General features: G+C 39.5%; 2 protein-coding genes across 2 annotated transcripts in view; one reads left to right on the top strand and one right to left on the bottom strand.

The window, feature by feature from the left end:
- Positions 1 to 782: 782 nt before the first annotated feature.
- LOC144633114 (uncharacterized) lies at positions 783 to 15,245 on the bottom strand. Its single transcript, XM_078491904.1, has 4 exons — positions 14,849 to 15,245; positions 11,493 to 11,534; positions 4,534 to 5,648; positions 783 to 3,054 (listed from the first exon to the last, which is right to left on the bottom strand). Exons 1-4 carry the CDS (start codon positions 15,141 to 15,143, stop codon positions 1,954 to 1,956), a joined length of 2,553 nt encoding a protein of 850 aa, XP_078348030.1. The 5' UTR covers positions 15,144 to 15,245; the 3' UTR covers positions 783 to 1,953.
- Positions 8,305 to 15,724, top strand: part of LOC144633115 (uncharacterized) — a 24,069-nt gene continuing 16,649 nt past the window's right edge. Inside the window, exon 1 of the mRNA XM_078491906.1 lies at positions 8,305 to 8,552. The gene's annotated coding sequence lies outside the window, so the exon portion shown is untranslated. The remainder of the gene's footprint in view (positions 8,553 to 15,724) is intronic.

The raw sequence follows: 15,724 nt of genomic DNA, 5'->3' as shown, positions 1-15,724 counted from the left end.
TTCGACGTCTAAAGAACAACCCAAAACGCATCATGTAGCAGGATCGTCTAAACTGCCAAGTTATGCATCGTCACAAATCGATTATGGACACACCATTGTTGAAGACATATGGGGAATTAAAGTAGGGGGATACGCCCCCCTCAGGGGGGTATGCGCTTGGCTTGTAGTACGATCCCCCCATGTTTCAAAACGAAACAAGCAAAAACATGATCCTCGCTGTGATCTAACCATTTAAGCTATAATTTCATTTATTCTGTCATCTAGTAGGAAAAGATAGCACCCATACAAATGACCTTGCTCCTAATGTGTTGCTTCATAGCACAAAAATTGACAAAATTAATGAAATCAGTTTGCACGGCAAAATAATAAGCACAGCTAATAGAGCATTGCACCGGCATCGCGGAGGTCATGGGCTCTATAAGCCCCGCTATTTTTCAGGCTTCTTTTCCCCCAATTGCTTAATCAAATTGGTGGGCTCACGGTGGTCGTCTCTTGCTTTTCTCTTGTTCTTCCCGGCCCTTTTTCCTCCTCTGTCGTTTCTTCTCCCGGGCACGGGGGAGAGAGGCACTAGTCCCGAAAATACCCAGAATCAAGACATATGTATACTGCAAAAAAAAAATAATTCTCGGAAAGAGAAAAATGTTTTTGCCTCAGGTCAACCCTCCTCCTTCCCCAAGAGTATTGAAAGAAATTAGGAGGTCTTGTCTCAAACCTTTCTACCAAGGAAGGCAGCGGCGCATTTGGCAATATTATTATACGTTCGGTGAGAGAAGGCACTAATAAGCCATTATTATATCACTTTATTTACAAATCTGCTGTTTATTTACAAATAACACAATGCTATAAGAAAATAACTGATTTTGGATTTTACTTATTTCGATCTAACGCAATCTGTTTATCACTCAGATTTCCATTTATTCCAATCAGTTATTAATCCCTAGCTTATCTATTTAATCTTAACTTAAATAAGGCAGGTCAGGACCTGCTGAGAAGTTCTTGCTAGAAAAATAAATTCTCTCAAGGTTTTTTTAAAAAAATTCTATAAAAATAGTAAAGAGAATTCGGATACTGACCTTTGGACGTAAATAAATTTAAGTCGACCTCGCACTGCAATTGGTCTAGATTAATGTAATGCACGTCATGGTGAATCATGCACTAGACACGTGATCACTTCGTGCCAACTTAAACTACAGCCGATTGGCTTCGTCAGTTGTTAAAATTACTTAAAGTCAATTTTGCCAAGTCTTACGAAAACTACTACGAATTAAACAAATTTTGTCTTACTTATACGTTCTCACACACCCGAGAACTACTTAGAACTAAGTGAGTTTTTGTACAACTGATTTACGGCTAACTGTTAAGATTCTCTATAGTTACTCCCTGTCATACCGTTTCAACTTGTCAAAGAATTTGATTAATTTTTGTCAACTTCTGGCAACTTTTTGATGTCTTCTGTTCCAACAGGCCAAGTGAGGGAGGCGGAGTTCATGGAGTGCCAAAGTTCGTGCCAAAGTTCTTGCACTCTGATTGGTCAAATCACACGAAAGCCATCACAAGGCTGTCAAAAAGCTGTCATAAAAGTTGCCAAAAATTAATCAGAAACTTCGTCAAGTGGCAACGGTACGGAGCGCAACAATGTAAACTCTACTGTACCAAAATATTGACGTCTCAAACGCCTTTGCGCTAAAGATCTTAGACAGGATGTATCATTGTAACAAGGGTTTACTGGCATAGTCGTTTTGATTTAAACCAGGTTAACCTAAAACACCCATGCGCACACGCTCACGTACTCTCACGCACGTTGACGCACGGGCACGCGCGCTACAACTCGCAAAATTACGAGTGACACTTCAGGCTATGTTGACCCGCATACCTCTTTACCGCACATGTTCTATTCCTGTTTTGAGCTTTAACTATTTTAAGTTAAATTTATGGTTTAGGCAGCGTCTGAAGTTAGTCTGAAGTACAGTTCAGTTGTTCAGCGTCCTGCGACTCGACACTAAAGCTTGGGGAACTTGGAGCCGACGAGCTTCGAGGACGCTCTTCTACGCTCAACCTTACTGCTCCGGACCTTTTACGAAAAGGCTTTTCTTTAATCGTCGGCGACTTCAGAGCCTCTTCTATTTCTTGCATTTCTTTCTGCGCTCTCTCGTTCTCTTCAGTGCCATCAATGGATAAGAAAAATGGCGCCGTTGGTAGTTTTGAGATGGTCTTATATGAAGGGTTTCTAGCAGCATCTTTGAATTTGCGACGAGTTTGCTTCCCTTGCTTCCCTGAAACATCGCTTTTATTGTCGTCGCTTTCTTCAGACGAGCGGCTCCCTGCGGACATTTTGTGTTGCACAAAGTTTATAATCTTTGACGGCGAAGAAATGCTCTTAAAATAAGGGGGTCGACTTGGACTCCCATGGGAATGTGACTTCCGTCGGCTTTCCTCGGAATCTTTCGGCTTCACTTCGGCTTTGGGATCGTCGTTGGCCGCCGGTTCAAAAGTATCAGATTCTAGGCTGATGGAGAAACCTGGCGAGGATTTTGCGGAATCAGAGAGATTTCGCGATGTCAGACTGGGCAAGCCACTGTCGTTTGAACGAAACGAGGAGTACAGAGAATTGTTGCTGTACAGCGATGAAGCAGTGTTACTCATGGAGGGACCAAACATACACTCCAGCGCGTTGTACGACGGCGGGATCTTGAACACGCGAGACCTGTTGCGATCCAGGCTCAAGTCTTTCTGGGCTTCGAGTGACAGGGTTTTCTTCTCTGGAACCAGTTCCTCTAATTTCTCATCCAACGACAGGCTCTTTTCGGGAGCAGCAGGATGCGTTGTCGAGGTATCGTCTACCGCGCTATCTCCATTTTGCTCCAGTGTTGGAGAATTTTGCATGGCGACCCGCTTTTTGACGCTCTCTATGACTTTAGAGGTCGTACGTCGTATTTTCCAGTCAAAGGAATCTTCACTGCTTGTATTTGGGGACTCGTCCTCTGTATCAACTCTGCCTTCCAGTGTGGCCTCTTTGGCTTTTGCAGTGTCCAAGTGTAGGTTTATGCCGTTTATCTATTGAAAAACGAAAAAAATAAAACACAAAAATTGATGCTTCGGCCAACATATAGTTTCTTGTAATATCATTACAATTGTACGCAGAGAGCTTAGGCAAATAAAGTATTTCATCGATAAGAGGATATTGACTTGTTGATAATTAGCTGAGCACCGTAAAACCAAAACTAAAAAGGGTAAAGCCTCGAGCTTAGTGGCCCGTACTTGCCGGAGCTTATGAGGTTTTTGTAGCATCAAGCGGCTAGGACTACTTCTACTCTCCCCTTGACGGGATGATTGTCCATCGCAGGGTTCGCCGGTATCCATTTATACACCCGGGAGGAAAGAGGCACTATAGGAGAAAGTGCCAAGAACACGACACAATGACACCGGCCAGGGCACGAACCTGAACCGCTCGATTCGGAGTTCAGCGCGCTAACCATTAGGCCACTGCAACCAAAACCAAAGTGAGACACAATGAGCCAACGAGAACTGAAAGCAGAAAAATGCAACTGGCGCGAAGCGCGCGAAATCGCGCGTGACCAAGTGGGATTGGTTTTGGCTTTGATCTGATTGGTTGAATAAGTGGTGCGAGTTTTTTAATCCAATCGTAGAGCGTAACCTTTTCAAATACGTAGCTGCCAATGACGTCAATCGAACTATAACGTTCCGTGTAAAAATACTTAGCGAAGCTTCAATGAGGAGTCTTCAATGATATCGTTAAATCGGCGACGAAAACGGATTCTATCTTCCTTTTCAAAGCCTCAAGTGTGATACTATGTTTGAAATTTGTTTTGTGCTAGATAGAATTTTTAAACTATAATTCGTTGGCGGTTTTCAGTCGCAAACTTTCTTTTTTCTGCATTGCGAATTTACTCTTCAATAAGTGTCGAATCGGAATGCAGGTTCATTTTGACAAAAAGCAGCTCTTGCTGTCCCTTACAATCCTATCACAACAATATTCTCAAACCACAGCGAAGCAATTGCAATATCCATAATATTTTATCAGGCCGATGTACAGAAAATCCCACGACAATTCAACGGAGAAGCCTCGGGACATCTCGGGTGCTAGTCGGAAGAAGGAGGGAAAAACATATCCTGAGTAAGTGGTGTTCCGGCGTGTTCTTGAATCAGAATATGACGCTTTCCGTTCGGAAATAAAGAGACGAACTGTTCCTTTATACTCTACAGATGTTGCAAGCAAGCGGGACTGATTATTTGGACTAGCTGCGGCTTCGAGTGCTTCTTAGGGCGCAGACCCATGGGTATATTCGAGAACAGAATTCCGTTGTTAGTCAGATTGGTCCTGTCAAATCAGTCAATACATAAACATTGTACACTGTTGTGGTGACTTTGTGGGAAAATCTCGTGGAAAAGGCCCATTTCACATTCAAATGGCAAATGGACAAATGGAAAGTGTCCTTAGAAGCCCATAAACAAGGAAAGAATGTGTTTTTTATCTTAATATAAACAATGCATAAATAAAAAAATTCTTCTAACCTTTCCAACGAAGGAATTGTCGCCAGCATCCGAGGGGATCCTTTGTAGCTTAAGCTTCCTTAATTCTTCCATCTCCATCTCAGTCTGGTAAAGGCGTTCCCGAACGGTGTTAAGTTCTTCAGTAGTTTTCTTCAGCTGCACTTCAAACTGTCGACTGTATTCCATCTGCCTGCTAATGGCCTCGTCTCGACTGCGAATAACTTCCGCCAATCGACAGGCAGCATCTTCCCGATCCTTCCTTAGTTGCTCCCTTTCCGCCGAGGTTTCCTTCCAGGCTTTCTCGTACAAATCTCTCTGTTCCCGGTAGGTGTTGGCTGTCTGTTCAAAATCCTTGCATCGCTTCTTCAAGTCATCTATCTCGCGCGCAGAGATCGTCAGCTTTAGCTCCAATTCGTCTGCCCTGTCTCGGAGCTCCGAGTAGTCAGCTACGGTACTTTCGTGGCTCTCCTGAGTTTGCTTTCTGTCTTCTTCCACGATATCGTAACGGGCTTTCAAAGCCTCCGTCCAACATTTGAGCTCTTCCAACTCTTTCAACGCTTCATCTTTTTCCGCTTTGAGCTTTTGGTTGCTGAACTGGACTTGGCGAAATTTCACTTTAAGTTCCTCGGCCCTCTGGATGTTGTCTTTCTGGATTTCCAGTCTTTCGTTTAACTTCATCGACTCCCTTCTCTGGTTGTCGTAGTTTTTGGAAATCTGCGTGAAGCGATCCAAGAGCTCGTTTTTCTGTTGGACGCTTTCTTCCAGTTTCTCCTTCAGATTGTCCACTTCCTCCTTCACGGTAAGAAGTTTCATTTGAAGCGCAACTATGTAATGAGTCCTCTCCACCATTTCTCTATTCTGGACTTGGCAGTGGAGGGCAGCGCCTTCGACCACTTTTTTAGCACTGGAATTTGATTCCATTAACAGAGCCTCCGTGTCAAACTTTCGCCTTTCCAGTTCTTCAATCAGCCTGTTTTTCTCCGCCAACTCACAGGACGTTCTACTCAGCAGTTTCTCTAGGCCTTCGTTTTCTTTCAACACTGTGTCGTAACGGATTGTTAGGTCTTGTAGGTCTGTGGTGATTCTCTTTAAGTGGTTGCTCATAATATCTAAGTCTGGAGCCCGGCCATTCGATCCTGTAAAAGAAATATAAAAACAATTCACTAATGCGATTTGTTTTCGTCGCCGGCGAAAGAGAAACTTTGCAAACAGGAACATGCAATATGTTTTGAGCACCGGATGACGGGACTTTCAAGGCGGGAAAAAACCCCTTGACAGATTATGTCAGAAGTAAATGAGCCGATTCCAATTATACAAAGCTGGCTTTGAGAAAAGCGTCACAAGAAATTATAAACAAACTCGGGTGAAATTGCCACATCTTCAGAAAAATGTTATTATCTAATGATTGTATCAGTTTGATAAACTTTAGTTTTGAATCCATCGTCTTTTTTTATGTGATCTTACAATAAATACGTTTTGCTAGGTTTCTAAGAGGGCCGGAATTAAGCCGTTCACTTAGCAGACAGACCCTCCAATAAAATACTCAGTCACTCGTTTAATACGCTCCAGCTTAATTTTATATACCCTTTTATTTCAACCGGCTCTTACGTGCGAAGTTGCACATTATGTCGTCGGTCGTAGTTTAAAGGCAATTCACAAAGAGAATCTCGAAATTTAAGTTTTTAGCAGTTTAGCTACAATAATAAAAATTCCAAGTGTTTTTATATAATTTCCTACTGGATAAATCGTTTGTTTAAGTATATACATTTTTCTTTCTACAAATCCAGTCTTTGAATGGTTCTATACTTTGTGTAATACAAACACATATATTAGATTATAAATTGTATATGAAAATTGAAGTCGAATAGGTCGTAAAAGTAAACATATCTGCCGCTGATGAGACAGGAAGTTTATAAACTTGAACAACTAACAAAAAAACCCTTGACCTATATAGCGAAAAGGAATGTGAATCCTTTTGTAAGGCGAAATGTATTCGTGAACTCTACATTGTGGTGGGTGGAGCCAAAGGAAACGTTCATACGTATGCACACTCGTTTGACTTCCTGTGTTGCATGTTCTCCTACAGTTACAAAAACTAAAAAGTTGCCCTCTCGGAGTTAACTTTTTAGTTCCACAAATCAGTGTCAGTTTGCTAAGCAACTGTTCCCCTGCTGACGAAGAATTTGATCACGACACTGTCAAGGCATTTCGAAGCAGATGTGGACTCAACGGACGTTTCGCTCAGAAATTTCGAGGTACTTGCAAAAATATTAATTTCACGTTGTTAAATTAACAGCACTGATATCAAGCTTAGTGTCGGGTCCAATAAAAACTGGAGAGAACTGGTTGGCTTAGAAATCGTAAGAGCAGCGAGACTTTTATCAAGATCAGGATTTAATCAGTTTCAGATATTTACTCGAAATAATTGTTTAAACGCGCTGTGTCATGGCTAAAACGCAGCGGAAGAGGTTTTCACAACAACATATCTCACATGATTTATTACACTGAATAACAAGCAAGTTTGAAACATTGTTTCATTGTTGTTTGGTTAGAATGTTACAGGAAATACAACTTCTTATTTTGCAGGGCTGTCCTGTCGAGGTAAGTCGAGTCAGTTTAATGAAGTTTATATATAAAACAACAGTTGAGAGATACACTTATAAAGGGGGTTTCCCGTAAAAAGGCTATATTTAAGCTATTAAGCCCTCCAGGTCCTAAAACCCATAAATCGAGCCGAGAGAACGCGTCCTTAACACAAGACCAGCTTTGGCTAATTCGAATCGTTTGCAATTTTTGCTAACGTACTTTGAATAACCATGATCACTAACGTAAATTGCCGTGATTTATGACCATGTAATTTATTTTACGATTTTCACGGTCGAACGTTTTTGGAAGCTGGAATCACGAATCACGGACCTTAAAATAAGCAGATCACGCGTCCTACTAGAACGGAAATTCACGGATTTCCACTGTCGCCGCGTAATTTTACGAAGGTTAACCGGCGGGCGTGAATTTAACAAGCTTTACATGCGTAAAAAAATTGAGACATTATATGGACGTCTGCGTCAGCGGAAGAAGTTGAACTACCTTTAACTTTTTCCGTTAATGTGCGTAAAATTACGGGACAGAGGAAATCCACCGTTTTCACGCGCTATTTTTGCTCAAATCACGCGTTACACATAACCCCTATACTACCCTGAACGCAGACACTGACAAGTTTTGTGGCTCCACTGGCAAGCAAGGCTAGAATATTGTCAAATACGATGGTGCCAAAGTTTTAAAAAGGGACTGTTTTTATAATCGTTAATTGGCAAGAGTTCAGAAAATAAACCTAGGGCTTCAGGCAAAAGGATTCATCCGGGCGATTACAACCGTGAACGAAAATGCTGCTGGTTTACGTAGGATCTGTGAAAGATCTCATCAGCCAAAAATAGAAATGCAAATGAAATAAGCAAGGATGATACTACGCTAAAAGCGACATCGGCATGATAGAGCAAACTGAAAGCCAAAATGCAACCGTGGAGAGCTGCTTCCACCTGGTTGGGTCTCATCAGTGCGGTGTAGCAGCTAAAAGTAGACATTCAGGTCGGTTGTCTACTCTTAGCTGCTACACCGTGCGGATAAGACAAGACAGATTATTATCTCTGTTCAAGTTCATTTCGACGAATGTAACACATAAAAGCCACTTTGGCAGGAGAAGAGGGGCTTCTATTTCCATAAATACCAAAGTCGAATACCAAAAGAACCGCCCAGTACCCACGTGAAACATCAGCAAAGTCCTGGGGACCAGCGCGGCAGACGCGCGGGAAACGCGCGGCCGTCAAGTAACGTGGCGGGAAGTTGAGGCGGGAAGCGACGCTGGAGCATCTGAATTTACACACGGCGAAACGTAAACATCTAGTATAAAGATTTTTGTGCTTTTTATGGCGTTGTTTTGTTCACGTTTAGATAATCACGAGTTAGCTGGTTTGGACAAAGACTCGGTGGATTGTTCCAGAATTATTGTCAACACATTGCTGTGTGAAAGAAGCCTCGATAAGGTAGGCTCTTTCTTTGTTCACTTCACGAAAGGAACTTTAATACAAGCAAACTAAAGATTTTCGAGGATTGTCAGGATTGGTTATGAAAGAAAATTGAAGAGAAACAGCCACACTATATTTACCACTCTGTTATTAAACTTCAGTGAAGGGCGACTTTCTGTTTAAGGTGGCTCGATCGGATTTTTGAGTGACGATACCTTTCAACTTTGAGCAACTTGTACGCCACCGTGAACAATCTGACTGAAAATCGATCAGTACAGCTGTACTAAAGAAAGATGAAAGTTTCGAATGAGATAAGTTTCATCGAAATCGGAGTAACCATAGCAACATAATGACGTCACCACCCATTTAGCGCTTTTTATTTTGCGATCATTTTAGTAAGCCAAGGCCCTTTTTCGATAAAAGAGCGAAATAACACTTCATACCAGTTCATATTCAAGCCGATGTTTCAAGAAATCAAATGAAACGATTTCTCTGAGATTGTCTTCCAAGGTAATAAGATAGTTCAAGATTCACTTAAGGCCAAAATGTTACTTGATCGGGCCTTGTGAACGTTTTCTCAATAATGTATTAAGACTGCTTTGTTTTTGTTGTATTTTAGCACCTGAAAACTTCATCCAAAATTTTCTCGAAAACGCTCTCATAGAAATTCTTCAAATTTCGCAGACCTTGAGAAAACTATGTCAAGTCCAAGATCTAGAAGCCTTTTCTCAAAATTATCCCCCTATTACAAGAAAATCGGTCTCGTGTAAAATGGGTGGTGACGTCATTATGTTGCTATGGTTACTCCGATTTCGACGAAACTTATCTCATTCGAAACTTGCATCTTTCTTTAGTACAGCTATATTGATTGATTTTCAGTCAGATTGTTCACGGTGGCGTACAAGTTGCTCAAAGTTGAAAGGTATCGTCACTCACAAATCCGATCGAGCCACCTTAAGTGTGCAGACAGAAATGTTGGCAAATATGTCCCTAAAGTTTGATCACAATAACAGTGTAGGTCTCTTATTGCCGTTATTGGTTAAATTCCTGTTAGCTATGGCCCTTAGGGGCCATGGAGTACAGTTATAATCTTGCTGAGCAAATAACTAAACTATCAATCACGAAGAAAATCATTGCTTTTTTAAACTTGGCTTCTGGCACTGTAAGCCAGTGTAAGTGAAAGAAAACTTTGCAGCTGTGAAGCAGGTCAACAAAGCTCTTGTAAAGAAATCCACGACTTCTGACATTTTTTAGTTTTATAAAGAGGGTCATACAGAGGGAGGGGGAGGGGGGGGGGTCCTCTGGCACGGTTCATGGGCAGAAACAATAATGAATCATGGATCACGGATATTAAAATTTTATTTCCCCGAATTACAAAAATGAGCAAGTAACATACTCTTTTATCCTGGTCTTATGCCAGGGAAAGTGGCAAAAGAGGAGTGTTTGAAAAAAGCACATTTGAGAAAGGCAAAAGAAAGGCCTCATAATGTCCTCTTTCCCCCTTTTCATGTTTTTATAGTCTTTATAATTCTTCAGAGGTCTTGCAACTCAAAATCACGTGAAATAAAATGATGAAATGACACAATTTAATATTGATTATTAATTCAAGTTCTTCGCTGGTCACACAAAACCCTCAGGACTCAAGGGTCACAAAGAATAATTTACTAAATTCACGTTTACAGAAAATAAATTTAGCTTATCATGAGTCACAAGAATATCCCTATACAACCCTCTTTTAACAGGGATCAACTTATGAGCTTTGAAACAGATCTTATTATAAGGTCAAATTACAACATGTATGAAAAGCATAAAGATGGTCATAACAATGTACTTGGTTGAAAAGAGGCAACAATATTGGAGTGAAATGTAAAATTCTCTATCCCTCCGTCTTGTCAAATTGCATTCTCGTCCCCCTTAGCTGGCAGAACCTGGGGCAAGAGGAACAAGTGGCTCTGGGGACACATGATTTGATTGGCTAGATCTTTAACAAATTTAATTTAATTTTGGCAAATCAAATCAACTTTTTTAAAATCCAGGGGTTTCATTAAGTTTTGAAGTAGGAAAGCACCAAAAGGAGAGTAGGCAGGCAGAAAAGAACACAATGTAGCAAATTTCTTTATGTTCCATTTGAAAGTAGCCAGGTCCTGCCGTCTAATGAAAACCCTGAAAATCCCTTTGTTGTAAGGGTTTTAACTACGGTTGATTTGATAAGCTAGATTTAGAGATTTAGTCAATCAAATTATGTGTCCCAAGAGCCACTTGTTTCTTGTGCCCCAGGCTTAGCCAGCTAAGAGGGACACGCGGCTCTGGGGACAAGAATGATCAAATTGTTAAACTTTTGCCTCTTGCAGGCTATGTCCTGCCCTCTAATATCTGTCACTGATCGTGTGCACCTGCTATCAAAACAGGCTGTACCAAATTCGGATATTTTTTGTAAATACAAAACAATAATTATTTTCTTCTGAATATGTTTTTATAGAAGGTGGTGAAGAATATTTTTGTGAACTGTAAATTGACAAATTATTTCATTGGCAATGACATATCAATTCTCCACTTCTTCTTGTGTAAGATTTTTAGCATAATAATAATTCTTATTCACAATAATAATCTCTGAAACAGATTTATTAAGTTTTTTTACTTTGCAAATGAGCTGTGACTTTGAGGCCAAATTAGCTTATGATTGTGTTTTACATTTTATGTTTTGTGAAACCTGATCTGCCCCTTTTGCTATTGATGGATTTTGACTTCTATACAAGGTGGGGACTGAAAATTGGACAAAAAGGTAGAGGTCACCCTAGGCAGATACCCTTAACCTGCCACTGTTTACTCTTTTGACATGCTCGTAAATTTGCAACTTGTTGGATATGTTATTTTTGGTATAGTGTCATATATACTGGAATTAAAGAATGATAACAAACAATATTCTGAAAAACTTAACTATCCAAGAATTTCCCTTACCCAAAAAGAAGTTTTCTCTTCCGATCATGAGTGGACTTGGTCCTGAACATTAGAAAAGAGAAAAATGAGTGGTAAATAAAGATTATTTAAATCTTGAAAAATAATTTCTGTTAGTATAAACTAGTTGTTTACTTCTAAGAGAATGCAGTGATTTTAATAGCAATAATGGCAGTCTGATTATTTAAAACATCAAAACAGCAACAAAATAATAATTCACAAATTTAAGACTCGATTCTCAGCAGGGAATGGGAAACTTACACATTCATTGTTTTTTTTTCTTATAAACTCTTTGGGATGGAAATTGGAAAACTAAGGCCTCACTTCTGAGCAAAATGTCGCTCAACCTGAAACAGCTCAAGAATCATACCCTTTGGGGTGGCATGTACCTCAAAAGGATAATCTTTTTACACTATTTTCTCACCCAATAATAAAAGAATATATACAAATTTTGTTTTTCCTTAAGTTTTTCCCATGAAATAATTTCAGTTAAAATGTCAATAGCCTACCTACATAATAACACTCTGAAAGCTTTTACGTGCTCTAAGCTTCTATGTACACAAGTTATAATATCACAAATTGAACATATACAAAACATATAAACGTATTTACATATTTTTGTTCGTAAAATTTAATTTTCGTTAACATCATTATTATTTCAAAATCAAATTTACAAATAGTGAAAATTAAAAGAAAAGAAAAGCTATATACCGGTAATTACTGGTATTATTATTGTTATTATTGTTATTCATAGTTCAATTTGGCAAATAAATTGATAGACTGTTATTTTTGGAGTGTTAAACAAAATATATCCCAAAAGTGTTTGAAAAATTTTTGTATAGTAATTGGCATATTTGCCATAGAGCCACAGGGCTGCAAATACAGTCGAAGCTCTCTTAACGGACACTCTTGTAAGCGGACAGCTCTACTTACGGCCACCTTGTTTGAAACCCCGTTTTAACTCCCATACAAACTCTGTATTTTTACATTCTCGTAAGCGGACATTCCCGTAACCGGCCGCGGACACTTTCAGAGATTACGACTTAGACTTTTTCTTTGTTTTTAAGCTACCGTAAGTGGACACCCGAAAGAAAATCCTACTTACAACCTCTGTATCCTGTTATTATCAATCAAATTCACGTCGCCGTTCGTGACAATGATTTTACAGTAATTACAGGACCACATTTTAGTGCTTGTTTTGTCGTCATCCATGTTCGTCCGGTTATTGTTAGCTGGGCAAGCTCCCGTAAGCGGCCATCTTTCCCCTACACCTCTAGTGGCCGCTTACGAGAACCATTCTCATAAGCGGCCAGCTCCAGTTACGGACACTTTTTCGCGTCCCGAGGGTGTCCGCTTACGAGAGCTTCGACTGTATTTTTTTTCACTTGAAAGGACATTTCCTACTTAGACACCATCTTGGTTGGACAAAACAAAATTTTGGTTGGACATCATCAAAAAACAAAAGGTAGAATTTTATTCATTGTTGCCGTAAAATGATTTACAATCAAAAAATTTTGTCCGGACATCATGTCTGACCAGACTTGGGTTTCGTCGGACGTGAGCAAATTTTGGTTGGCCAATGTCCGATGACCGACTGTTATTTCCAGCTCCGGAGCCATACCAAACTCTTCAAATATTGTAACAAAATCAATGCCTTGTCTAAAATATCCTTTCAAACTTGGCTTAGCAACTAAATTTAACAATTTCTTTTTTCCTATATCACATTTGTTTTGTTAATTCGAAGAATTAGTAATCAATATACTCAATACAATGATATTTATAGGCCATTTAATACAATCAATGACCATTATCGACAATTAGGTTTCCTTATATAGCATATAAAGCACTTCCTTGTTCAAAATGAAATGAGAAGTTTATTTTTAAAAGACAGTATATTGTTACTGTTCAGCTTTCTGTTTGAATGTGGGAGTTGTTTGGTATTTCCTGCTGAAACACATGGTATTCCTTTGTGTATTTAATGCCATTATTGTTTAGATCAGGAATCCGAGTTTGAAATCTGATATTACACAAGGAAGTTGGTTGTAAAAAATGAAAGCACCTATATCTTGCCTGTCTAGGCCAGATAGTTAAAGCTATTGTGTTGACCAGTGGAAAATACATTTTTTTTTTGCATTTTTTTTTTCCAATAAACTCTGTAAGGTTTTTGGAGTCAACTTACATCTGGAAACGGTTAAACTTGCTCAAAAGTTTCTGAAATATGCAGGAACTTTTACATTAATCTTTTCACGTCACAAAGAATGTTATAGTGCTTTTGATTAGTTCTTGTCTTGTCCAGTTTGTCACCATAACATCAGATCAATTTCTTTACAACAGTGACAGAAATGTAACAACTTCCACTGCAATTAAAAGATCAGCTGTATTTATCTTACGTCTCAGCCGTATTTACCTGTTTACCTTGGAATACCAACAATACGTCTGTGTTATTTTTCCTATTTATCTTTAATTACCGTATTATACGTTCTATAAGAAAATCCAGCCAGGATTTACTTTTGGTAATTGAACTGTAATCCTATGGTAATTTTAAATACCATAGGTGGTAATTGCCTCTAATTACTCGTTATATTTAGATCTGTTGATAGTTTTAAACAGAAGGGGTCTTTTGTTAAAGAGATAGTAAAATTTAAATGACAAAAAATATTTGACGTCAATGTCTCAAATCTATAAAATATCACTATTATTACACGTGATTTTGACCCTGCAGCAACTGAAGGCAGAGCATCTCTCAGATCAGAAAGATTGTAAAACACTCAACCACAATTCAGAAATAATATTCAGAAGAGAGATGGTTACATTTCAACGCAAAATACTTAGTATTTCTGATATCAGCTTATTCTGATTAGCGTGACATAAACGGAAAACTTATAAACGCTTCAGTTACTTAACAGTTCATGCCCGAACTACAAATTAAGACCGATTTAAAACTCCTTGGTTTCTAGTTCTGTACGTTTTCAACCCTTGCCAGATATTCCTGTACTAGATCAAGTTTTGCAAACGTAACTGAACTTACAAAAGTTCTCGTTTTTGTCATTAAACAAGATTAAATTAGCTCAAATACTTTATGGTAACACCCATCCTTAGCGTCGTTACCGAAAATAATCTTACTCGTACGAAAAAACACGCACCCTACAACTTCGATGAAAGCTTATAACCTCAGCTTGACAAATTGAATTTAGAATGTTTTGGACATAAAAATCTTGATATCGCATTCGATTATCAAGCGACAGACGTCTTTTATAACTAGTCTATACCGCACGAACTAGTAACATAATATCAATAACATAAATTTAGTCAACTGCGTATACGTACAGTACAGACATGCACGTTTACATACTACATACTTGCGGTGGCTTTCTCCCCAGTTATCTTCTCGAACAAGTGCGGATTCAGAAGCTGGACCGCATCGATGAAATGAGAATAGCCCTCATCTCCTTTGGTCATCAGAATGTCGAGTAATTTCCCAGCCTTTTGCTCACGAGTTTTCTCTGCATGAACAAGATCGCAGTCACCGATGTCGAAAACCGCTTTGCTCCGGAGGTAGTCGAACAAAAACGTGCGATCTAGCTGCAAACATTGCACAATTTCCACCCGGTTTCTCTCCAAAATATCTTCAAAGCTTTCCTCTCCCATATCCATGCTCAGCAAAATGCTCAAGCGAACAGCTTACGGCTCGTGTGTGTTCGAGCTCTTATATCAGTCTCACGTCCTACAGGAAGTCTAACTACTGGAGCGTTACGTCACTTTTCGCCCCCAGCAGTGATTAACCCTAAAATCTCTCAACTGTTTCAGACGTCAGACTCAATACAAAGCGAGAGAGGGGGGTAGGGTAGGGTGGTACTCTCATGCGTGACAGGATTGAACTGTTTCTGTCTGCCTGAGTACAGCCGCCCTCCCTCCCTTGAGGAGACAGGACATACAGGCTACTCTTTTGCAGAAGTTTATAATCGCAAGATAAGTTTATCTAGGTAATAAGTTATAATCTAGATGTTTATAATTGAGGCCGGGATAACAGGTTACCGACTGCAAAATAGGGATTGACGATTAACTTTGGGAACAGATTCAAGAACTGAGATCTAAATTATGGAATGGAAAATCATATATTTTGGTCTGAAGCAGTGACAATATCGAGGACTGGGCCACCCCTCCCCCCCCCCCCCCAACAAAAATTCCATAGAGTCCCCCGGAGCAAGTAATGAGAATTAAACATGAATTGAACG

This window comes from Oculina patagonica, chromosome 12 (assembly GCF_052425735.1).
Source record: "Oculina patagonica isolate OP01 chromosome 12, crgOcupat, whole genome shotgun sequence".
In the NCBI taxonomy this organism is placed as follows: domain Eukaryota; kingdom Metazoa; phylum Cnidaria; class Anthozoa; order Scleractinia; family Oculinidae; genus Oculina; species Oculina patagonica.
The sequence above is the reverse complement of the archived record's forward strand: the minus strand, read 5'-3'. Positions and strand labels throughout refer to the sequence as shown.